Source organism: Diabrotica virgifera, chromosome 2 (assembly GCF_917563875.1).
Source record: "Diabrotica virgifera virgifera chromosome 2, PGI_DIABVI_V3a".
Classification (NCBI taxonomy): Eukaryota; Metazoa; Arthropoda; class Insecta; order Coleoptera; family Chrysomelidae; genus Diabrotica; species Diabrotica virgifera.
In genome coordinates this window covers 184,560,635-184,587,756 of record NC_065444.1, presented here as the reverse complement: position 1 = coordinate 184,587,756, position 27,122 = coordinate 184,560,635, and the positions used below count along the sequence as shown (strand labels likewise).

Sequence of the window (27,122 nt, the reverse complement as noted above, 5' to 3'; positions counted from 1 at the left end):
CTATAGCGAAAAGCGTCACTCTATACAGTTGCGAGGTATGGCCATTAAAAGAAGGAACACTGGCACCGCTGAAAGCAACGAAAATGGATTTTTGGGGAAATGCAGCAGGACTATCTAGAAGAGAAAGGCTTACTAACGTGTGACGATAATATAATTTTATCGTCTAAAGTACGCCAATAAATTAAGTAAAACGTGTTTTTATATCGTCTCGGACGATATAGAAGTCAGAACGAAAAGCCTAGTTGATCATTTACTCTTGGAGCGTTGATCGAAGAATAATAAACTATAACGAGGTATAAGAGGTGAGTTATCCGACGGTTTTTCCTTTTATCTATCCTTATACGAGCGGTGACCGTATTTCCCAATATGTCTTTTCCCCTGGCGAGTTGAGCGAGATTTCCTCTCCTTATACGTCCATTTCATATTAATAAAAATAATTCCTAGTCCGCGCGATCGTCAATATTATTCATTCATGTACAAAATATCGTCACATCGACCCGAACCTTATGTTCTGTTCGATACGTAGGTTATAAATATATTTTATTAACGAAATTAACGAGTAATAATTAAGACTAATTATCTTATCTTATGTATGTTTTGTGTATCTTATTCTAAATAAAAATGTCTTAAAAAGTGAACCATTGTCTTTGACTGAATTTTGTTAGCTGGAGCATCAAATAGAACGGCAACGTTACAAACGAACGCTTTAGAGAAATAATGGGAATCAAAAGAACCATCGCAGATGACTTATTAAGCAAACCAACTTATCTGGTTTAGCCCAATAAATGACCGTTTTGAAGTGTAATTTTCAGGGGCAACTCCGAATTGCATGAAAATTTGGATTTAGGTTCTACTTACCCTCCACTTCAAAGTTGAATTTGTGCCGTTGGTTGCTTTTACTTGGGGGGTGACATTTATCCCTTCTCGGGGGGGTGAAAAACGCGTGTTTAAAATAAGGCCGGATATGGATAAATTAACTTATTTTAAGCACGTTTTGTTCTATCAAGTTTTTTACGTAAGTCAATACTTTTCGAGTTATTCGCGATTTAAAATGTTGATTTTTCGACAAAAAAACTACATTTTCAGACCGTTTTTCCCAAATAACTCAAGAAGTAAATATTTTATCGAAAAAAATATTTTTAGCAAAAGTGTAGCCTATAAAAAAATGAAAAAAACGGTGCACCAGTAAAGTCTACAAATTGAGTAGAAGTAAAGTTGTAGCTCATAAAAAATACGTTCTTATTCGTCTAATTCCAAATCGAATAATTCAACGCGAAATCACCGAAGAAGCAAGCGTTTTTCGGGAAAACCTTATTAACTAAAGTATCAAAAAAGCTTATTTTTTGTTTTTTACAAAAGTTTACAGCATAAAAAATAAACGAGTTACACTGAAAAAAAAGTTAGCCCCTTTTTTTTGGTAAAAAAAAATCGTGAAAACCTCCCTCTATTTAGCACCCTAAATGAAATTAATCGTTTGGCTTTACCATCTATTTTAACTGTATGTGTATTGTTTATATGATCTGTAAGTTTGATTGGTTTGAAGTGCTTATTTTTAAAAACATTTGGTTTTATTGGAAAAAAAATTTCTAAAAATTTTTGAAAAATTTCATTTTTTTCAAAATAACTTAAAAATTATTAGTGATAAGAAAAATCTTAAAGAGTAAAAAAACGTAGGTTTTGCTATTATAAATATGCTAGTTTCATTTTGTTTCTCCGTAAGACAAAAATTGGTTACGATATGGGTGTTCAAAATTTGCATACACTCGTGATTAGTGATCCATTCAAGCTTTCTCAATTATAACCCTTTCAAAAATAAACACTTTAAACCGGTGAGACTGACAGACCATATAAAAAATAGATAGGTAAGTAAATTGTTTGTAAAGCGGTAGCAATTAATTTCATTTGGGGAGCTAAACACGGCGAGATTTTCATGATTTTTTACAAAAAAAAAGAGGGCCAACTTTATTTTAAGCGCAACTCGCTTATTTTTAATGCTAAAACTTTTGTTAACAATTAAAACAAAACTTTTTATAAACACTTTAAAAAAGTTTAAATGGGTTTTTCCCGAAAAGTGCTTAATTTTTCGGTGATTTCACCCTGAAATATTCGATTTGGAATTACACGAATAAGAACGTATTTTTCATGAGCTACAACTTTGTTTTTATTTGATTGATAGACTTTACTGATACACCATTTTGTTGGTTTTTTTATAAGCTACACTTTTGCTAAGGATATTTTTTTGATAAAATATTTACTTTTTGAGTTATTTTCGAAAAAACGTCTGAAAACGTAGTTTTTTTGTCGAAAAATCAACATTTTCAAGGGAAAATAACTCGAAAAGTATTGACTTACGTAAAAAACTCTATAGAACAAAAGTTGCTTAAAATCAGTAAATTTATCCATTTCCGGTCTTATCTTGAACTTATGTTTTTTCACCCCTGAGAAGGGGTGACTGTCACCCGCCAAGTAAAAGCAACCAACGGCACAATTTCAACTTTGAAGTGGAGGGTAAGTAGAACCTAAATCCAAATTTTCATGCAATTCGGAGTTGCCCCTGAAAATTACACGTTATCGCCGAATTTCCCGTTCATTTACTGGGCTAGTTCTGACAAAGGAAATGCCAGAATGGCAACCAGAAGTAAAGAAAAAACGAGGTAGACGAAGAAAAAGTTTGAACGAAGGAATTGGCAAAGAGCTGAGAGAACAAAACATAGAAGAGAACCTACGGAACAACAGGACGAAGTAGCAATTAGAAGTCGGAAAATGGCGAAGAATGTGATAAACCAACATGTACTAGTAGTAATCCAAGTAGTCAAAGTAGTATCAGTATTGTCATTGACTGGTCGTCAATTACAAGAACTTTCTTAAGATTTTAAAGTTGCCCCCCCCCCCCCGCCCCCTAAAATATGTGATCCCACAGAGCCCCATTTAAAGTTATCATAAATCGTAATTAGAATAATGCGTTATTTTATGAGCATTCCTAATAAAGTATTTTTGTTTCAGGACTCCCCACGAGGTCCGTATTTAACTAGGGGATATCTCTAAGTGATGCACTCGATCCACAGCACCCCATCAACTTTTGATAATAACAATGATATCAAAAAATCAATCGAAAAAATGAGTGATTCCAGCAAGGGCAGCTATCAAGCAATAAAATCAACGGAATCTCTTCACAGTACCAAGAAATCAAAAAAGAAGACTGGAGTACACCTTAACAACCTTTGGTCGATATGGTACGGAGTCTTCTTTACAGGACTTCAAGGATATACGGCCTACAGATGTCTGAAAAGGATTTTAGGTAAGTTGTTTAATATGAAATTTTGCATATGCCTTTTAGGCATGTTTTTGCTAACAAAGGCGTTCTGGCTTAAAGGCGCGAACTTGATAGAAAAAGTATTCAGGTTACGTCTCAGTTAAGTTGGTTTAGGACATTACATTACTTCAAGAGCACCACCATAAATGGTAAGACCATAAAAGTAAGAAACCTAAGCGAAAGGCTACACGGGCGATAATTTACGGCGCCGTAAGAGCAGTAAACATGAGGCATTGGTTGACTAACTCCCTATTTCATCTAAAATTGGTTATAAACCGGGAGATATTGACAGAAGTTCAAGGTCAACCACGATTTTCTGAGTCCTGCCCTTTGCAATACTGGAAGGTTAGAGAAGGCACTTACAATTTGTGGAAAAATCCACGGGTTGCCTGTGACATTTTCCTGTGAAAATTAGATTTTTCATGAAAAAAATGGGTAGTTGCGATGAGTTTCTGAGTCCTGCCATATCGATAGAATGACAGTATACTATCGATTTTATGAAGAATATTTTTTGGGCAGGAGGGTTGCAAAAGGACTAAGGGAGTATATAGATATACAAACATGTAATGAAAATATGTAATGAAATTTGTATCATTTGAAAGGTGGGAAACTATGTAATGTAATGTTAATCTATACGTTTATACCGATAATTTCCACCTCTATTAGTTTTATCTCCCTTTACTTCGCAATGTATTATGTATTGTTCGCAATAACTGCCGGTTATTAGCGCGCTCATCATTGTATAGCTTGGGTGAGTGAAGAAAGGAGGTCCACTGTTGATCTTCCTGCTTTAAATTCCGCCTGTGTTTATACCTCTTTATATTTGGACTCATTTTCCATGTTGAATTTTAAGATTTTTCCATATACTGGGTTGGGATAAAGTATGGAACCAAGCAAATATCTTTGAAACGAAAAGAACAATATTTATGAAACTTTGCATGCAAGTACAGTGGCGCAAAAGGCATCTGTTGCCGTATTTTATGTTACTATTCCACTTCCGGTTTCACCGGAAATACCCCTAACTTATTTAATTTAAATGGGACACCCTATATATTTTTGAGGATTTTAAAAGAACTTGTTATTTTTAATTCATACATACCAAATTTGGTAGAAAAAATTTGTTAAAAAGTGTCTGTAGATAATTTTTTGTATTAATACAGCGTAATAGGAAATAAACGAGTACTATCTAAACTGTAGACTAAACTTGTTGTTTACATGCACTGCATGACTTATTTGAATTTAGTATAGTTATAGTAGGCAAAACTGTTACTGAACTAATTGACAGAAATAAGTTGTATTAAAAATGGTTCATTTAAGTGGAAAAGATCGTATTGAAATATTAATGATAATAGGTTATGGTAAATCTTCATTTTTTGGAAGTGAATTTTCCAAATCGATGGATTGGACGTAGAGGATTCATAGACTGGCCCGCCTGTTCTCCGGACCTCAACCCGTTAGATTTTTTTTGGGTTATCTAAAATTATGTGTTTACGTTATGCGACCAACATGCTTGCAGGATTTGAGACAAAGAATAATAATTGATGAATGTGAACTAGTACGTGGAGAAATCTTGCAAAAAGTGACTCACGAATTTATTTATAGGCTTGCACGTTGTCAGGAGGTGAACAGCAAACATTTTCAACATTTGAAATTATTTTTTTTATTTTTAATATCATTGGTCTAACGTAAATAAATTAACCTATTTTTTAACTATAAAGAGATTGATTTCTTGTTTTAATAGTTTTTTCTTCCAAACTTGGTATTTGTGAATTAAAAATAACACCCGTGTTGAGCTGGCCCCCCCCACTTGCAAAAATTAAAAAACAAATAGCCCTGATTTATGAGCTATTTATGAGCTCTCATATTCCGCAAACTAAAAATTTTGAGCTCGTTCCACTGAGCAGGAATTTAATACCCTAGTGGGGGGGGGGGGCTGAGTCAGCCCCCCCCACTACTTAAAAATAGGAATATTGAATCGGTTTTTGCGGCAGAATTACGAGCTATTTATGAGCTCTTGAAATTATATAGTTTCGATTTTTGAGCTCATCCCCTTCACCCCCAAACAACCCTTTAATTGATTTAACTTAAGAGAAAGATGCTGAGAAAACTTAAAATATATCGTATTGCGGATATAATTCATATAGCTTATATACTCTAAGAATAAACTATTAAATCAAGAGCATTTCGATTATTGAGCTACAACCCCTTCGCAAGAAAACCACCCTATCTTCCCGGCTTAAGAGAAAGTTGTACTTAAAATGCATTAAACTAATTATTTGGCGACTACATATCATTTAATAATTTATATGCTTCCAAATTACGCGCATTTAGATCAGTAGATTGCAATTTATTTTGTATAGTGCAGTCACTGAAGGTAAAAATCAACGATTACCTTCAATTTCGTGAACCTTCATCGATTTTCACGAAAATTGGTCAGTAATTAGAGGATACGTCAAGAAACAAAGGTGACATGGTACCACCTTGCGCCTTTACCCTGAGGGTGGATACCGCCCCTTCTCGGGGGTGAAAATTATTTTATAAAAAATAAATGCACAAATCAATAAAAGAACAAATTAAAAGCAAAATTTATTATATAAAGTTAATAAAATAAGTCAATACTTTTTAAGTTATTAAAGATCAAAGATTTTAATTATTTGTGAAAAAAATGCATGTTTTGAAAAGGTTTTTTGTAAATCACTGAAAAACTTTAAGTTTTTACAAAAAAGTTAATAGTAGTTTAATTCGTATAGCTTATATTCTAAGAATAAACTCTTAAATCACGCGTCTTTCGATTATAGAGCTACAACCCCTTCGCAAGAAAACGACCCCATATTCCCGGCTTAAGAGAGAGTTGTTCTTAAAATAATTTAAATTAATTATTTGGCGACTACATATCGTTTAATAATTTATGAGCTTGCAAAATATACGCATCTCAATTATTGAATTGCCATTTTCTTTCTATAGTGCAGTCACTGAAGGTAAAAATCAACTAGTACCTTCGATTTCGGTAAATCTCCATTCATTTTCACGAAAATTGGTGAGCGGATTTTAATACTATCAACTTTTTCTGCATCTTATTTTTCATAGGTATTTCTAAGTACTTTGACAAGTATTTAGTACCTAAGTGTTATAAAATGCATCTCTTTCCCGTTATTTAAGCTTGAACCCTTAGATTTTAACAGTCGCGGAAAAAAATATACATTTAATTACCAATAACTTACTTTAAATTAACATTAAAGGGTTTTCAAGTAAGCAATTTATTATATTTTTTATTAGCTTCAATTTTAGTGATGAAAACTTTTTTGTAAAAACTTACAGTTTTTGAGTCATTTATGAAAAATCGCTCTAAAGCATGCATTTTCTTTCCAAAAATTAAAATATTTGATCTTTAATAACTCAAAAAGTATTGATTTATTTTAATCACATTATATAACAAATTTTGCTTACAATTTGTCCCTCTCTCGATTTGTGGGGTTATTTTTAATAAAGTAATTTTCACTCCCCAGAAGGGGTGACATATACCCCAGGCTAAAACCCCAAGTTGTTATTGTCAATTCGTGAAAATAAATGGAGATTTACCGAAATCGAAGGTACTAGTTGATTTTTACCTTCAGTGACTGCACTATAGAAAGAAAATGGCAATTCAATAATTGAGATGCGTATATTTTGCAAGCTCATAAATTATTAAACGATATGTAGTCGCCAAATAATTAATTTAAATTATTTTAAGAACAACTCTCTCTTAAGCCGGGAATATGGGGTCGTTTTCTTGCGAAGGGGTTGTAGCTCTATAATCGAAAGACGCGTGATTTAAGAGTTTATTCTTAGAATATAAGCTATACGAATTAAACTACTAATAACTTTTTTGTAAAAACTTAAAAGTTTTTCAGTGATTTACAAAAAACCTTTTCAAAACATGCATTTTTTTCACAAATAATTAAAATCTTTGATCTTTAATAACTTAAAAATTATTGACTTATTTTATTAACTTTATATAATAAATTTTGCTTTTAATTTGTTCTTTTTTTTTTCACCAAGCTTTTACTTTTCGAGTTATTTGCGAGTAAATATGTTCATTTTTCAATAAAATAACCACGGTTAATAACCACATAGCTAATAAGAAACAGGGTTATATTCGTCAAATTCCAAATCGAATATTTTAACGTGAAATAGCCAATAAATGAACCACTTTTAGTCCAGGGCGCATCTGTTTTGAGATGGACGTTGAGAGGTGACTCAAATTTTTTTGCAGAAATTGCTTGAAAATAAATTAAATAATAATATTTGAGTTATCCTCCCTCTCAAAAAGGTCCGGAACATTGTTTAAATAATCAAAATGTCAAAAATTGAAGGAAAAATTCGATTGTTTTCTTCGTTTTTTGATTAAAACTTTAAAAGTATTCATTTCCGAGAAAAGTTGTACGGATATAAAAGTTGAGTAATTAAATTTCCTACAATATAGAATTATTAAAAATAGTCACCCTAGTTGCAAAATAGCAATAATTGCGAAAAAACCATACAAAAACAAGTATTTGCATTTTACGTTTTTCAACCATTTATGCTACACTTAGGACCTTCATATTTCACCCAGAAAAATTTTGTGATACAGTAAAACAATACTGTAAATTTCGTTAAGATCGGTTCAATAGATTTTGCAAAATAAATTTTGCAATCCAGCTTTCGCAAAAAAATTCATTTTTTCAAAATGTTACAGGACTGAAAATAAAGCGATAGCAAATTGAAATGTTTTTGCTTATAGAAGTGTACTGTACCTTTCATTTGCAATTTTGAAAATTAAAATCGATTAATTACCACGGCGTCAGAAAATTTTTGAAATAAACTATCATTTTTGGTGCTACGCGCAGGACAGCGGTGCGGTGTTCGATTCACACAAGTTGATTTCCACCAAAATTTCTTCCAATCTTTATCTAATATATTATTTTTTTACTCTATATTTTGTTGTATTTTAATATTTTAATTCCACAAAAATCAAACTAATTTTATTATTGTTTGTGAAATATTGTTTAAACAATTGCATATGTTTAAAAATAATAAACTTTTATTATTTAAGTTAAAATATATGAACAAAGAAAGTTTTTGCTAATAAAAGTGTTATTTCAAAGGATAGAGTATGCGTTAAATTTTGCAATAAACAAATTTATTTATTTATATCGAAATGTAATAAAAATTAAAATGTATCAATCATTGTCAAAGGTCATTGGAATGCCCAATCAGAGCAAACTATCCGCTGTCCTGCGCGTAGCACCAATAATTAATGTTTATTTAAAAAAATTCCTGACGCCGTGGTGTTAATCAATTTTAATTTTGCTAAATTGAAAATGAAAGGTACAGTACACTTCTATAAGCAAAAAAATTTTCAACTTGTTATCTGCTTTATTTTCAGTCCTGTAATATTAAAAAAAAAATGATTTTTTTTTCGAAAGCTGGATTGCAAAATTTATTTTGCAAAATCTGTTGAACCGATCTTAATGAAATTTACAGTATTGTTTTACTGTATCATAAAGTTTTTCAGGGTGAAATATGAAGGTCCTAAGTGTAGAATAAATGGTTGAAAAACGTAAAATGCGAATACTTGTTTTTGTATGTTTTTTTCACAATTATTGCTATTTTACAACAAAGGTGACTATTTTTTAAATTTTTAACCAATTCTATATTGTAGGAATTTTAATTACGCAACTTTTATGTCAGTACAACTTTTCTCGGAAATGAATAGGTACTTTTAAAGTTATAATCAAAAAACCAAGAAAAAATCGAATTTTTCCTTAATTTTTTGATATTTTGATTATTTAAACAATGTTCCGGACCTTTTTGAGAGGGAGGATAACTCAAATATTATTATTTGGTTTATTTTCAAGCAATTTCTGCAAAAAAATTTGAGTCACCTCTCAACGTCCAAATGTACTAATATTTTTACAGATGCGCCCTGGTCTATTTGACTACTCCAAACATTTAATATTGCTCATTTTAATAGTCTTTTTAAGCACCACAAAAGGTATGGTAGCATTATACTCCTAAAACCGACAGTTTCGACCTATTTCAAGTTGAATACACCGATTTAAGCATGCACCAAAAAAACAAACTTTTTCACCTACCTTATCTCTTTTTGTATTATAAGTAGAAGATTTATGAAGCAACGAATCTCTTTGTTTTCTTATAATCTACAAAAATCTTTTATATAGGTTTTTTAGTTAGATGCATAGTTTTTAAGGTTTTCGAAAAAAACTGTTACGAGAGGTGTTATGTTTCAACGAAAATGGCCAATTTTCAACCACGAATAACTCAAAAAGTTTTGAGTTAAAAAAAAAAATTATAAAACAGTTTTTGCCTCAAATTAGGTTCTCTAGCCACTTCCGTGGTTACTTTAACCCTCGTAAAGCGGTGCTTAGATTCTTACGTAAACGACGGTGCGGGATGCATCTGCACCCCATCCGTATATCCATTTTTTTATGTGAAATTCGGGGAAATTGATTTGAAAGATAATTAGGACTTGTTTATTATACTATAAAACATAATTTTACAAACAAAATACCTACTGATTTCTTCTTAAAAAAAATTATTATCGTTGCAAGACAAACACATGAAATTTTTCCCAGAGTGAGCAACACACAGTTTTTATACGCAATACAGTTATGCCGGGACTTTCGGTCTTTTTTCTCTGACATAAGCAACACCGACCTTTCCCCGTAGCTCTGTTAGCTCCAGGTGGAACATGAGAAACGTCCAATTCAGGATATTATGAAATTTTCATCATTTGCACCCTACAGTCATTTTTCCAAAAAAGCACGTAAACGTAAAGAGGTTTAAATGCAGTGATGGGTGGAATGCATTTAGAAGTGAATTTAATGCGAATAAAAAAATGGAAAAACGAGAAAAACGAGGTCTGGGGTGCACCTGCAACCCGCACCGCCTTACGAAGGTTAACCAAGAAATTTTCCACCCCCTGGAAGGGGTGGGAACCGTCTCCAAGATAAAAGCACCATAGTACATAGGGTAGACTTTGAATTGGGATATAAGTATAGGCTATTCTTAAATTTTCATTAAATTCCATGCAGTAGGATAGAATTCGAAGGTAGTATCCTATTCTTGCTCTCATTGATGTCGTATATGTTTAGCTAATGGTACCACAATAATGATTTAATTGGAATGTACACAAATATTGGGGGTTTAAGGGAACAAAACCCCCATAAAATTTTTATGTGGTTTATAAATTTCCCTATTATTTTTTTAAGATGTTCCTGCTGTAAGAATGTCACGTATCCATTCTCAATAAAAAATCTCTAATAGTTTTCGATATATCGGAAAACACGATTTTCATTGTGTAACTTCAAAGCGCTGTAACTTTTTTATGTGCACATTTCTACTGATGTAAGCAAGATTCAATCGAACTGTTTTTGGTCCCAGAGTATGTTATTTAATGTGTTACCTCTCTTTTTGTTACACCTTGTATATTTCTATGGTTTACTATTTTAAAATTTATATGTCAAACATGAATTTTACATTCTTCTCCTCAACAGGGGAACGAGTAAATATTTCCCGCCAAATGCTAACCTAATATTTTTTCGATCGTGATAGATGATGGCGTGTTCAAAGGACATTTGGACACAAAGAAGTAGCTTATCATAATCAACTTCATTCGCTGTAATTCTATTTCATATAAGAGGATTAGAAAGTTGTGTCTAAACATGACAAATGCGAATGGGTGACAATGTAATGGCCCATATAGAAATAGGTTAATAGCTTGAAGTTAGAATTATAACAATTAAGATAAGAATCGTAACAGCGAAAAAAATGACGCCGGAAATTGTAGCCGTTGCGAGACCTACAAATTTTATTCACCAGGGTTTAAGTTGTTCTATATCTACATTTTAGATTTGATGACAATTTAATTATTGAAATCTACTGGTTTCCTCGTCTTGAAATTGCTGCGTACTAAGCTGTTGTGAACGTCTTATAGAAATTTAAATGATGCATATTTAGACAGGGTGTCCAGAAAGTCTACCGACAAACAAATACAGGAGACTCCTCAGATAATTTTAAGACAATTTAACCCAATTCACTTAGTCCGAAAATGCTTCCTAAGGGAGCTAGAGCTATTTGAAGATGGCGTCTGGTAATTAGTTTTTCTTAAATACCTCGGGGACGCTTCTATTTAGAAAAACAAAAATTGGTAAGCTTATTTATCTTCCAGAGGTAAATCGATTACATCCATTGCAAATTTCTAGTACCGGTCATATGCGTCCGTTTTGGGTAGGGCAACGGTTACTTTATCGCATAACTTTTTTGTCTTTAACTTTTAAGCATTTTTGATGCTCTGGATTATTAAATTGTGAGGTATTCTTGTACTAAAAATACTCTTGTTTTAAGTCTGTAGGATACACCGTTTTCTAGAAAAATTAATTTGAAAATTTTTCGTTTTTTAAATTTCAAAAAAAAATTGAAAAAAAAACTATTTAGAAAAACGAAAACTTGTACGTTCAATTATATTCCAGAGATGAATCCATTTCACTAATTGCGAATTTCTAGCATAGGTCATATGCGTCAGTTTTGGGTAGGTCAACGGTTATTATTTTATGTCATAACTTTTTTGTCTTTAATTTTTAAACATTGTTGACACTAGATTATTAAATTATGAGGTATTCTAGTAGTAAAAGTTCCTCTTGCTTCAAGTTGGTAAAACACACCGTTTTTTTTTCAAAATTTTTTTCACTTTTTTTTCAAATTCAAGAGACGAAAAATTTTCAAATCGATTTTTGTAGAAAACGGTGCGGTAAAATAACCGTTGCCCTACCTAAAACGGACGCCTATGACCGGTACTATAAATTCGTAATGGATAGAATCGATTTATCTCTGGAAGATAAATATGCGTACAAATTTTTGTTTTTCTAACTAGAAGCGTTCTAGAGGTATTTAAGAAAAACTAGTTACAAGACGCCATTTTCAAAGAGCTCTAGCTCCCTTAAAGCGGGTAGACACGATCCAAGTTGCATCCAAGTGTACTTAGTCCAAGTCAACTTGGACGCTGCGCACGCTACTTGGAAGCTACTTTGATCGTGTAAATTACTTGGATCTCAAATAAAAGTAACAAATAAACATTGCAAAGATGGCGAAAGTGATTATGGAGGGTATTTAAGTGGTTGCTGACGGCTGATAAGTTAATACATGAGCTTGAGATCCAGAAAAAAGAAATTAAAAAGAAAAAAAAAGGAAAATTTGGATTCTTAATTGGATACGTGAGGCGTTTGGAGCTTTGTCTAATTTTCTAAGTGAAGTAGTAAAAATGAAGATTAAGATACATTTAAAAACTATTTAAAAATAACTACCGAATAATTTGAACAACTATTGCAAATGGTCAATCCAAAAATTTAAAAAGTTGATACAAATATGAGAGAAAAAGGATTGTATGAACATGTGCATAAATCATTCAATTATCATGTAGCGTAACTTATGTAATGTAACGTCAAGTAACGGATATTTGTACATACATAACACACATAACAATACCCAAAGTATAAATAGACCAGGCCATTTAGCACTAAAAACACCAGAATAAATAGATTTTTAAATACAGCACCTAGAGACTTGCAGTTTTTTGAATTATGTTCAGGATGATGTCAGAAAAAAGTCTACTATTCAAATATGGGTGGAAATGCATAATTGCACTGTAAAGTGCATAAAATGCATCCAACATTACATAAATATAAAAATAAAGTCAAAATCAGTATACTAAGGAACACAAGTTATTATTTGGGGGTTTTTGGGGTCACTGAATACGATTACGCCATCAAAATTGACCACCGGAGTACCTGGTGCCCAGGGTCGCGACAAAGGCACGTCATCGTCTGGAGTTTTGATGGATTTCGGCACTAAATTGATGTAACTGGATTACTCGGGGGTTTTTGAGGTGGTTAAATACGAAGATGCCATCAGGACAGACCTTAAGGGATCACCTAGTGCCCAAGGTCACTGTAAGGGACGTCATCTTCTGGAGTTTCGAGGGTTTTCGGTATCAAATTGATGCAAACGGATTACTTACGGGTTTTTGAATTCGCTAAACATGAATATGCCATCAAACCCGACTCTCTGTGCACCTGGAGCCCAAAGGTCACTGCAAGGGGGTCCTCTTCTGGAGTTAGAGAGATTTCGGCATTAAACTGATAAAATTGGATTACCCGGGGTTTTTAAGTCGTTAAACACGAATATACCATCAGGATAGACCACCGGATTACCTGGTGCCCAAAGTCACTGCAAGGGTCGTCATCTTCTGGAGTTTCGGTATTAAATTGATACAAACGGATTACTTGGGTTTTTGGGGTCGGTAATCACGAATATGTCATCAGAATTTAATTTAGGAGCACCTGTTATCCAGGATCGCTACTAAGGCACGTCATCTTCTGGATTTTTGGCATAAAATGGATTACTCGGGTGTTTTTGAGGTCGCCAAATACCAATATGCCATTAGAACAGTACCCGCGGAGCACCTGGTGACTAAGGCCACTCCAAGGGACGTCATCTTCTGGAGTTTCGGAGGGTTTCGGCATTAAATTGATGCAAACGGATTACTAATGGGTTTTTGGGGTTGTTGAACACGAATGCACCACCAGAACAGACACCAGGGCACCTGGCGCCTAGGGCAGGTACTCTTCTGGAGTTTCGAGGGTTTTCGGTACCAAGTTGATGCAAACGGGTTACTAACGGGTTCTTGGGATGGATGAACACAAGTACGCTATCAAAAGAGACATCGGAGTACCTATAAGCTTAAGGCACGTTATCGTCTGGATTTTCGAGAGTTTTCGATCGAAAACACATTTTGAATACGAATACACCATCAGAACAGACACCAGAGCACCTGGTGGCTAAGGTATATCATCTTATAGAATTTCGAGAAATTTCGGTGCTAAATTGATGCAAACAAATTGCTCATAGGTTTTTGGGTTTGCTGAACACGAATATCAAATCAGAACCGAACCCCGCGTCCCTAGTGGCCAGAGTGGCTGCTTTGCACATCATGTTTTAGAATTTTGAGGCATTCCGACACTAAATTGGTACACACCGAGTACTCGGAAGTTTTTTGAGTTGCTGTTCAAACAAAACGTTCAAATTGGTAACATTTTTGTTTGATATTTTACTTAGACTGTTTATTAAAATAACTATGTTGAGCTATACAATTTTTTAATTCTTTATAAATATAAACTCAATTTATATCTGACAGCGTTTTTCCTTCATTTATTTCAAAATCGATTTATTATATTTTATTTTGATAGTGTGATCCTTCTTGGTCACTAGATACTCCAAAGTCTTTCATCTAAGTCATATTCGTATTCAGCAACTCCAAAAACATAAGAGCAATCTGTTTGCATCAATTTAGTACCGAAAACACTAGAAACTCCGGAAGATGACGTGCCTTAGGCACCAGGTACACCGGTGTCTGTTTTGATGGCGTATTCGTATTCAGCAACCCTAAAAACGTATGAGTAATCCATTTGCATCAATGTAGTACCAAAAGCATCCGAAACTCCAGAAGATGACGCCCCTTGTTGTGATCCTTGTCACCAGGGGTCGGTTCTGATAGCATATTCGTCTTTAGCGACCTCAAAAACCGTTCAGTATTCCATTTGTATCAATTAAATGCCGAATACCTTTGAAACTCCAGAAAATGACATCCCTTGCTATGAACTTAGGCACTAGGTGCTCTGGAGGTCGATTTTGATTGCGTATTCAGGTTTAGCGACTTCAAACCCCTTGAGTAATCCATTTTCATCAATTTAATTCCGAAGACACTCAAAAATCCAGAAGATGACGTGCCTTAGTAGCGATCCTGCGCACCAGGTACCCCGAAATTCAATTCTGATGGCATATTTGTGTTTAGCGACCCCAAAAACCCGTAAGCAATCCATTTGCATCAATTTGTCGAATGCCCTAAAAGCTCCAAAAGATGATGCCCCTTGCAGTGACCTTGGGCACCAGCTGATCTGGTGGTCTGTTCTGATTGCATATTCGTGTTTATCGACCTCAAAACCCCCCAAGTAATTCATTTTTATCAATTTAATGCCGAAATTCCTCAAAACCCCAGAATAGGACGTCTCTTGCAGTGACCTTGGGCTCCAGGTGCAGAGGGGGGTCGGTTCTGATGACATGTTCGTATTTAGAGACCTCAAAAACCTTCCAGTAATCCATTTGCATCAATTAAATGCTGAGAACTCAAGAAACCCCAGAAGACGACGTGCCTTAGTAGCGACTCTGGGCACCAGGTACTCCGGAGATCAATTCTGATCGCATATTCGTGTAGCGACCTCAAAAACCCATGAGTAATCCGTTCACATCAATTTGGTGCCAAAAATCCTCGAAGTTTCAGAAGACGACGCCCTTGCAGTGACCTTGAACATAAAGCAAAAAACTGCAAGTCTCTAGGTGCTGTATTTAAAAATTGATTTATTTTGTGCTAAATGCCCTCGTCTATTATGTATATATCAAATTTATATAACCTTTATTTATATCTGACAATAGAATAGAATAGAATAGAAATATGCTTTATTGTCACTGAAAATACAAATTTTATGGACAAAGCTTAATTAAAGTCAGAAAAAATAAATAAATAATATCTAACAATAACAATAAAAAATACAATTTTCTGAAATTTGATAAATCGTCAATTTATGTATCATCGACAATGTATTTAGCGATCCCTAAAACCCGTTAGTAATTCGTTTGCATCGATTTAATGCCGAAAACCATCGAAACTCCAGAAGATGACGTCTCTTGCCGTGACCTTGGGCACCAGGTGATCCGGGGTTCAGTTCTGATGGCGTAATCGTATTCAGTGTCCCCAAAAACCCCCCAAATAATAAATTTTGTTCCTTAGTATACTGATTTTGACTTTATTTTTATATTTATGCAATTTTGGATGCATTTTATACCCTTTACAGTGCAATTATGCATTTCCATTTATTTTTGAATAGTAGACTTTTTCCTGACGTCATCCTGAACATAATGCAAAAAACTGCAAGTCTCTAGGTGCTGTATTTAACTATATATATTCTTCTATTTGTACTTATATCCCGTTTTATATTTTCCAAGTATTGCGCGCGCTGCATCCAAGTGGATTTAGACCAAGTACACTTGGATGCAACTTGGATCGTGTCAACCCGCCTGTTTCGGACTGGGTGAATTTGGTTAAATTTTAAATTGTCTTAAAATTACCTGAGGAATCTCCTGTCTTCGTTTGTTGGTAGAGTTTCTGGATACAAGCTATAAGCACCCATATAAGTGGTATTTACTTTATTTATAGCTAAATATTCTTTACTTATACTGAATAATCATATTATATTAAACACCATGGTAGAGAAGAAGATTTGGAAGAGTTTAAGAGAAGAAAGAAAGACTCAGACAAAAGTTGTACAAACAAAACAAAATACATGGATTGATGAATTTATAGAAAAGTTGGAAGTAAATAGCAAGAATAATGTAAAGCTATGTAAACATATAAAATCACAAAACAAGAAGAACAGTTAAGATTGATGCCAAAATATGGCGGAAATATTACGAAGAGTTATTTAAAGCTAGGGAAAGTACTCTCGAATGTACAGAAGAAACATACCTCAATGATAAAAACGAAATTTTTTATGTATGATCAGAAATCTCAAACAAAAGAAAACAACAAAATCCCAAACGAGATAATAAAACGAGGCGGAGAAGACAACGAAAAATATACGACCTAATAATATGGAATTGGGGAGAAGAAAGAATACCCGAAGAATGGAGAACACGATGGACATTTCCTATTCTAAAGAAAGGTGACACCACACAATGAAAAAACTATAGAGAAGTAACATTGTTAAACAGCTGCCACAAAATATTAACATCACTAATCAGACAAAGAATCTCAAAACACATTGAAACTAACATACGAGACTACCAGCAGAGATTTAGAGAAAGAATTAGACTTAGAGCGGGATTTAGGTTGGCGAGGTGCTACGTTTTTTGTTTTATGGAATGGGAGCTTGGACCTTGAACGCTACATCAAGGAAAAGACTGAAATCATTCGCGTCGTGAGTGTATATAAGAATTCTGAAAATATTATGGACAGAACACGTTACAAACAAAGAGGTTCTGATAAGGAAACGGAAATCTTAAATACAATCAAAACAATAGAATTGGAATATCTCAGACATATTACACGTGAAGAGAGATACAACTTACTTGCGTCAAAGGATTATATAGGAAAGTATTCAAGAAAAAATAAGCATAAGGAGACGTAGTATGTTATGGCTTCGTAATAGTCTAAGAGCTAGTGAACCCTCCGACTAACGGTCGTCCTGTAAGGCTAGAAATTTTTCTAGTTATAATTCATAGCACACCAAGGCTAAAAACCATGACCTGGCAGGCATCAGCGGTGCACGTGTATCTACCAAGTGAATCGAAAAGTGCAAATTTAGGGGGTAAAATAAACTTTCTTCTGTAAGGTTTAAATTTAAGTATGTGTTTGAGTAAGTCATTTAGAAGAAATGTGTACAATGACAGGCGATTCTGAAGAGCATAAGACCTTGCCAGGAGGCGAGGGGAAAGATTAGGGATTTTTCCTAAAATTATTCTTTTTGCACCGAACAAATTTTTTTTAGGTTTTTTGAATCATTCCAAACAGAAAAGGTCTTTAGTGATTTTTCTCTTAAGTTAATAGTTTTTGTTATATAAGCGTTAACCCTAGAACAGCACAGTTCGTTCATCTAACGTAGACTGCACAGTGGGGTCTCGAAAACCCTAATTGTCTTTATTAGTAATAAATGTTATTTATTTATTTTTTCTGCGGTATGTTTTACAAAATATTAAACAACAATTACTTATTTTCAAAATATGTTTATTTCAAACATTTCTCATTAGATCTGATAAACGTGAAACACAAAATTTATTGCTTTTATTACACTTTTTTAAAAATATGGAGATATGACCAAAAAAATTAAACAAAATTCCAGTGAAATAAAACTTGTCTCTTAAAAACCTTTTAAACTAAAATAAAACATAAATGTTGTTAAAAGATAACTATTTCTTAAGCTTAGCCAGGCATTTCAACTTTGGTTCTGATACACATAACCTAATTGAGCTCGATGTTCTATACAGTACGATGTTCGAAACAATTTTTCCCAGTATACTGGCGATATTTCTTTGCGAAGCATTGGGTTCTGTTTGTTCTTCTTTATTATCGACGTCACTTTGTTCGTTTTCAGTGTCAGACTGATGTTCAGGAACATAATCATCATCTTCATCTGATGAGTCTCCAAAATCATCTTCGATAGTTTCAGGTTCATCTTCATTCGCCCACAGGTTTTCAGCATCCCACTCTAATTCTTTTGTTGTCAGTGAACGCTAATATTTTCTGTAAGAATCTGCCATACTAGCAAATAACAAAAAATTACCTCAAAATTTTAACAACCTTTAATGCACACTGGGGTCCGAAGTACTCGCAGCCACACTAAAAGCGTCACAGCAAACTATACAACAAACTCACGCGGCGCAGCGATTGTCTGTCAACGTAGTTGGCTGTTAACTGAATTTACGTACAAGGGATCGCCAAAGGACGCAGACATGTGCAAGTTACATTGAACGATTCATGTGCCTGGGTTTTTCAGACCCCAGTGTGCTGTTTTAGGGTTAAATAACCTTTCAAATGAGCTATCACACAACCCCTACTCTCATTTAAAAAAATCATCGATTACGTCATCACGCTCAGATGGATGACGTCACTAGTATTATATATATCCCAAAAAGTCCTAATTTAAAAATAAAAATCAACCTGTCTGAGGATTTCTCTTGAAATTTGCCCATTCTCGAGATAATGAATTTATGCCAACTCAAACTTCCTCACTTATACTACAGTGTCTCACCCGCTTGATTAGCAATTAAAAAACATAGGCGTTTTCGATATTGTATTGCAAAAAACTCTTTGGGATTTCATCAATAAATGTTTAAAGAATATCTACCTACCTTGGCAACTTTGAAATTTTTAGATAAATGTCCGATTTAGGGTTAAAAATGGACGATTTATAACAAAAACTATATAACAAAAACTATTAACTTAAGAGAAAAGTCACTAAAGGACTTTTCTGTTTGGATTAGGAAAAACCCCTAATCTTTCCCCTCGCCTGGCAAGGTCTTATGCTCTTCAGAATCGCCTGTCATTGTACACATTTCTTCTAAATGACTTACTCAAACACATACGTAAATTTAAACCTTACAGGAGAAAGTTTATTTTACCCCCTAAATTTGCACTTTTCGATTCACCTGGTAGATACACGTGCACCGCTGATGCCTGCCAGGTCATGGTTTTTAGCCTTGGTGTGCTATGAATTATCACTAGAAAAATTTCTAGCCTTACAGGACGACCGTTAGTCGGAGGGTTCACTAGCTCTTAGACTATAACGTGAAATAATGGTACGGATGTACATAAAATTAACTTTAGAGCAACCGTTATCGAAAGTCCGAATAGCTATGATGATTATCCATCTCTGTTGCACTAGAAGAAGAAAAAAGACTTGGATATTTTTGATCAGAATGACCGGCTAAGTACGAATAAAACATATCTGGACTGCCAATGGAACAGACCAGCTGTTCCATTGCTGATAATCCAAGTAGATTTGGGTTACAGATTCATCTGGGTTCGACAATTGAATTCTATTCGCTGAAAAAGTAATATTGGGGTGCAGTTTTTTTGTTTTTAATTTTGAATTATGGTTATAATAATAAACAAAGTTGGAATATCAGTTTTTTAAAAGTATAGTTTATTGTTTAGAAAGGTTATATTTGTTGATGTTCATATTGTTTCACTCATGTCTTTTTGTCTGGACTCTCGGTTACCTGCAATTATAATTTCATATTAAATATATAATTTCATAATTTTAATTCCCCTGCCACGTGAATTCAGAAATATTTCCTCTGCTACTTCTTTTTTTTTTAATTTTGAACTAGACTGTTCAGATCTAACTAACTTAGTTTAAATAATTAAATTAATTTAACCAAATTAGTTTTAATATAATTAAATTCTATTTTAATAATACTATACTTTCGCATTATTTTTTCAATAATATTTATGTTCTGAAGCTATTTTCTTTATGGCATTTCTATTCTAACTGGGAAATAAGCCACAATTTAACTTAAAAAATGATCTTATTGACGTTTCGAGTTCCATCTCGGACGTCGTTATCAAAATACAAAATATTACTAAATTTAACAAACATGTTGCTTAATAAAAAAAACTACTAAAAATTGTGGCTTATTTCCCAGTTAGAATAGTAAAATATTTATGCTTTCCTCCTTTCCATTTTCGTCAAAACAGATATGGTTTTTTTGCGTTAATTACATGTGTATTTATAAGCTTCATTTTATTCTCCATGAGTCTCAATTTTAATGACACTACTGTTTATCAAACGATTAGATTACACGATTATGAGAATCCATTTTATTTTAAGGATATTAGAGAATCCCAGATTTGCAGTTTCCATTAACCTTTCAAACCCTGCCTATGTCTTGCCATTGTCAAATTAAATTTGTGTGCAAAATTTCAAATTAAATTTTCCAAGAACAAAAGGCGTAACACACAAAACATCTAATCTACAATACTGCGCCGAAATTAGTTGCTAAGCAGAATTAAGTCGAAAGAGATTAACAGGATGTTTAGGAGTCGCTAAACGTTGCTTAATGTGGTTAAACTATTGTTACATTGTCTTGGAAACTTTCTTGTATACTGCACCAGAATTTAGAGATAATATCCCTAGCAGGAATTGGAAAGTTTAGTTGGAATGGAAACAATACTCTAAACGTCGACGGTTTGTAACGTAAATGATCGAATTTGTTTCTTTTTGTTTAGTTTCGGTTGTTGTGGTCTAAAAGAAATGGAATATAAACAGAACAGTATCAAATAAATAAAACTTTAAATAAAACCAAAAAGTGTTAAATAAAGACAGCATTTATTCTAATATTCATTTATAGATTATTTCCAACTAGACGTTAATTTATACAGGGACAATATAGCAATGATAAGCCACATTGCGGAATGATCTAGAAGAAATCTATAGAACAAGAAGTAATGGTATATAGTTGGAAATTATTAATCTCAATAATGTTATAGCTATTAAGGTACCAAGGGTATATATATAATCTAAACCTTTCTACCTAACGGTGTAAGGTGTTGAAATAGTTATTTTTCTACAACCACTATTCAAAGTGCACTTTTCTGCACGGTTTTATGTTAGCAAACTTGATATTTTCTCACAGTATAAGATATTTGACATTAGTGTGCAGAAAAGTGACGTTTCTGTGCCGCAAAGTGACGTTTCTGTGCCGCAAAGTTCTTTTCTGCACAGTTGACTACCTCATTCTGAGTAACGTTATATTCTGTTTACATCCGTGGACTACCGCATTCTGAGTAACGTTATATTCTGTTTACATCCGTGGTTAAACTTTAGACAAATATATAACCTATAAGACAATTATTATATTTAACTATAGCATAGAAACTAAATTATGGATGTTACAACTGTTTTATTTTACAATTTTATTCTTATTAAACATTTTATAATTATCAAATAACCAATAAGGATTTAGCAACCTGTGCAAGAGACGTCGAATGAAGTAGGTTTTGTGTAAATCCGTGACTGCATAAATATAATGTCAATAATGTGTAATAATTGTTTAAATTTAAACAAATTAAGGCAGTGCATTAAGGCGCGTTTACATGTATCCAGTATAACTGGCGCCAGTCGCACTGGAACGACAGTGCTGGCATGGTAGTGGCATCATGTAAACGCTTTTTTGTTCCAGTCCAGCGCTGTCTCGAATAGAAGGCTGGTCTATTTTTCATGCCAGTGGCCCTCGTCCGCGTCCCCTCTAACCCCGTGCCAGTGGTTGTAGACACGTGTAAACACAGCGTTCCAGTCGCTGGCGCTGTCGTACCTGTGGTTTCAGTGGCAGTATTAGGATTTTTAATAAGAGTGCCAGTGAGATTGGCGCCAGTTACTGGATACGTGTAAACGAACCTATCCAGTGCTGTCTTAGTCAAGCACTCGCATTCCAGTGAGACTGGCGCCAGTTACTGGATACGTGTAAACGTTACTTTAATTTTTTAACTGATTTCTGTGCAATTTATTTAGGTATAAGGAATTTAAATTGATTAGTAGGTATTAATTAAATACAGTTTAAAATTTATCACATAGGTACCTATTATAATTAATCGTCGTTTGGAAATTGTGATTTTTATTTTTAGGAAAAACTGTGCTTGTAGAAAAAGTATAGTGTGAAACACGTGCAGAAAGGTAATTTCTCACTCGTTTGAATTGCGGCACTCGCTTGCGCTCGTACCGCAACTTTTCAAACTCGTGAGAAATTAGTACCTTTCTGCACTTGTTGCACAATATACTATTTCCTAACTAGTGCGGAAAGTGATACTTTCCAGCACGAGACTGTCGTTAACGACGCGATAGCGGAGTTCGGGCAAGCAGTCGAGTGCGGGGAAGACACTTTCCGCATGAGTTAGGAACAATATTTTTTCCAGGGCCGTACGTTTGGAAAAAGCCACAAATAATAGAGTTATATCAATTGTTATTTAGAAGTAAAAATACACAAATTAATTCTTTGATAAGGTTGTCAAAACCAAACTTTCAATATATTGGTTTACCACGAAGACGATATTGGTTACCATGACGACGATTCAAAACCATTGTAATTGTCTACTGATCTGACTTTTAAATATGATGTCAAAATAATTTTATTTCATCGAATTATCACTAGTAATACCACTAGAGGTCAAATTATTTCCGGAAATTTTTTTGAGATCATGAATATTTTGAAAATTTCCCGAGTCGCAGACGAGGGAAATTTTCTAAAAATATTCATGATCAAAAAAAAATTTCCGGATATTAATTTGACTTCGCGTGGTATTCGGTAAGAAAATTCCACACCAAATTTGCATTTGAAAATCCAAAGCTGCATGAACAGATTAATAGCGCGCCATAGCTTTGTCAGCAATTATTTAGGCTTTCAAATTCGTAATTTCTACTCATTGTAGTTGCATGGGAATACCATTTCAAGATAGAAAATAGTATATTCTTTAATTTTACATAAGTTTTGAGTAACTACAAGTGATAGAAAATGAATCAAAACTAAATTATGTAAACAAATAAAAACCAGTCTGTCAAAAATGTTCTGTTATTGTAAACGTCAAAAAATTTCCACTATAATTCGCTGTTGGGTACCCCACGAGCAAAAAATTTTCGATAAAATACCTCCGTTGCCATGGTGATCTGTCAAAATAACGTATTTTGATTGGTTCAAAATTACAGGTGTGGAATTTTCTCGCTAATTTCATTAAAACATGAACACAATAAGATAAATTTGAAATAAATTAGTAAATAATATCTAAAATTAGTTTTTGCATGTATTATAATATATTATAATGCCATATTACAAGGTATTTTATTACGCACGCCGTGCGGGAAAGTGCAACTTTCGGAAACGAAATGCGTGCGTGAAAGTGGCTCTTTTGGCACGATCGTAGAAAAAATACATTTCATGCATCTATATCGTATACAAATCGTCTCCACTCTTGCTTATTCTTAGCCCTTCCTTTCGCTTCAGTCCAAGTTGTATTTTTCTTCTTCAGAATTTCTACCACTTCATCGTTCCAGGTTTTCTTTGATCTTCCTTTTCCTCTCTTATTTTGTACTTTTGCCTCCCATATGCGTTTTACTTGTCTACTATCGTTCATTCTACACAAATGTCCAAACCATTTAAGCGTGTTCTTATCTAGTAACGTAGCTTTCAACGTTTAATGTCAGACTAAATATTCTTTATATGCAAAAAATTTGAATGAATTTTGAATAAATTAGTTTTCAAATAAGTACATTTGACTTAGGTTGTTATCTGTCAACTTGACAGTATCTAACTAGCTATTTAAATTTAATACCCTAGGGTGTTATTTTGAAAAATATCGCCCTAGGGAAATACAGTGACGAGTGCCCTAATAACCGGCAGAATAACGCAAAAGATGGAAAACACATTAAGTTGTGAGATAAAAAGAAATGAAACTAGAGGAGGTGGGAGATTTAGCGATAAAAACCTATACTTTTACATTCTATGTACTTAGTGTTTCCCACCTTTAGACGTATCGGACGAGTTTGGCAACTGCCACTCTGACAGTGGCAGTTTTAGTTGACATATTCCTCTGATACGTCTAAAGGTGGGAAACAACAAATTGAATGCAAGTGTATAGGTTTTTATCGCTAAATCTCCCACCTCCACTAGTTTCATTTCTTTTTATCTCACAACTTAATGTGTTTTCCATCTTTTACTTTATTTTGCCGGTTATTAGCGCGTTCATCACTGTATATCATATTTAACTGATTTTTGAAATCAAGTCATTATTTGTCAAATAATATACCAGTCGGACATTACATACTGTTTTATACAGGATGAAACCATGAAACCATAATTGTTTGTAATGAGAATTACATTTGTAAATATAAAAAGATTCTCAACATTAATATCACAAGAGAGTGAGAACAAATTGACAATAATGCGACAATAATTTTTCGAAAACTTGTTGCCTGACAATAGGCATGTGAGCTAGTATCATTAAAAAATAATCTATAATATAATAATATCATATTCGTAATTGGTATGACAAGTTAATTGTAATTTAATCCCATATAAAACAATATTTAACCTAAATATGCTACAAGAAAACAGTTTCCTAATCTCCATAATATATACATCTTAGAACTAATACATATACGCAAATGCCCCTAAGGTCCTTAGTGCTCTTAGCGAAACGCAAAAGCAAACATAAAGCAAATATTTTAATTACCTGTTTGGAGACAATATAAAATATAATAGGTATGGAAACATGAAGCCAGAAATCTACGGTCAAATTGCCAAGTCCAAGCATACTGTAGGTGCCATTCATTAAACATAATGTTTATGACGTATGAAGTCCCTGAAAATAACAGTCAAAATACTTTTATTTTTTAAAAATTTGTAGAAGGGTTGAATAAGATTATTGAAAAAGACTGAAATGAAAACTGTTTCTATTGAACTAGTGGTGGTAATCATACCTCTCCTAATCACACCCTGACATTTGCGATTCATGCTTAAAATAAGATTTTGAACGTTTTTCGTCTAGGTAATTTATTTTCAAAGTTCTACCAGAAGTCGCTTTAAGTCCTCTAAGTTATTGAGCCGGTTCGCTTAAGATCGCAATTTCCTCACAAATATATTCCAGACACATTATATGGGATTAAAATCGGGACTACGTACTGGCCAGTCCATTGTTTCCATGCCAACTTCCAATCTGTACAAAACTTTTTGTTAATATACCAGGCAAATGGTACTACATTACATGTATGCAAGCAAAAAAATGATCTGTCTCAATTCACATACTCCCTACCAAAATTTAGCCGTGCTCGACGATGGTCTCTGCTTAACGCTAGACCTCTGATAGCAATGTGAGGATGCACATTTTCGTTCTGGAATTGTTTCCAGGCTTACTTGGCCACTTGTTTTTTGAATCTTAGATTGCAACTTTTGGGTTGTTACTAATTGTTGTCTTACTGGCTCCATACATTGCCAGTATTGCACCTTCGTCCATTCTTAAATACTTGTACCAATCTTTGGGATCAAATTCAATCAACAAATTAATGTGTCAATAACGGCGCGCTTTCATTAAACATGCTTTGGTCCAAATTGTCCTTTCCTTTTTTTGAGGGCGACAGTAAATGCAACACAACATAATAACTCCTATTCGTCCATTGTTACTCAAATCAATAAATCTGAGAACAAAATGTAAAAATATGTAAACATAGAAACCGTCAGTCAGAACTGATAAATGATACGATTCGACTGAATGAAAGTTGGTAATATGTGGGGTTCTTTAGAACGATCTTAACAAACGATTTTAAGCGGGAGTCATGACACGGTTTCTGACTTTCCCAGCTCTTCTGCTCTTCTCACCGGTTATCCTGTATTTTTCAACCATCCACATACTAATGTATAGGACTCACCGCATCTTTTACCTATTCAGCGATAACTTCAACCTCCTTCCTGTAATACAACAGCTTGAGCACATTCCATAAGTATTTATTTCTGGATTCTTGTTGCATCTTAGCAGTCTATACATTCCAAAACATGTAAAAATCGAAGCTTAAACTAACGTAAAAGTCATTTACAAAATATAGGAAAATAATGTACTTGATTTAAATTGGCGATAATTTTCTACAAAATTTATTAATTGGTGAGTTAATTTCTTGGAGCAGTTTATATTGGTTATACAGGGTGTCTCGAAAAATAGTGTGTTCCTTAAACGTATAGGCTGAGTGCACCATTTATAACAAAAATGTCTTATATTATTTTTTTTTTTGGAAAGTGAACAATTTAAAAATCATGTGAATTTTAATCCACTTGATTATTGTCCACAGAAAAGCAAATACAACCGGCAACGTTGCGCTTCTTATTATACTACCTTAAAAACTATCATGAATCAGCGATCGTTTTGATACGGCATAATTTTGAATTGATACTGATCGCAGTGATAGAGAAAAACATTTGTTTTTAGTAAATGTCTAAATAATTAATGTTTGTATACTGTTTTAACTTACCTAAAACATTACTACAATAAATGTTTGAAGTGACCGCCGTAAAGATCTTATGAATAATGTTTTTAAAAATGTCCAGCATTCTATGGTCTATTTTTAAACCAAGAGGAGTAATTCAAATTTAATGCCGTACCTATATACCGCGCCGTAATGCTTGT

The 27,122-nt window shown here is 33.6% G+C and overlaps 1 protein-coding gene across 1 annotated transcript in view; it reads left to right on the top strand.

Annotated features, from left to right (window-relative positions):
- Positions 1 to 27,122, top strand: part of LOC114331856 (protein tincar) — an 841,442-nt gene that overhangs the window by 339,326 nt on the left and 474,994 nt on the right. The window contains exon 2 of the mRNA XM_050642976.1: positions 3,004 to 3,298. Coding sequence (XP_050498933.1) covers positions 3,049 to 3,298 — 250 coding nt within the window. The 5' untranslated portion in view covers positions 3,004 to 3,048. The remainder of the gene's footprint in view (positions 1 to 3,003; positions 3,299 to 27,122) is intronic.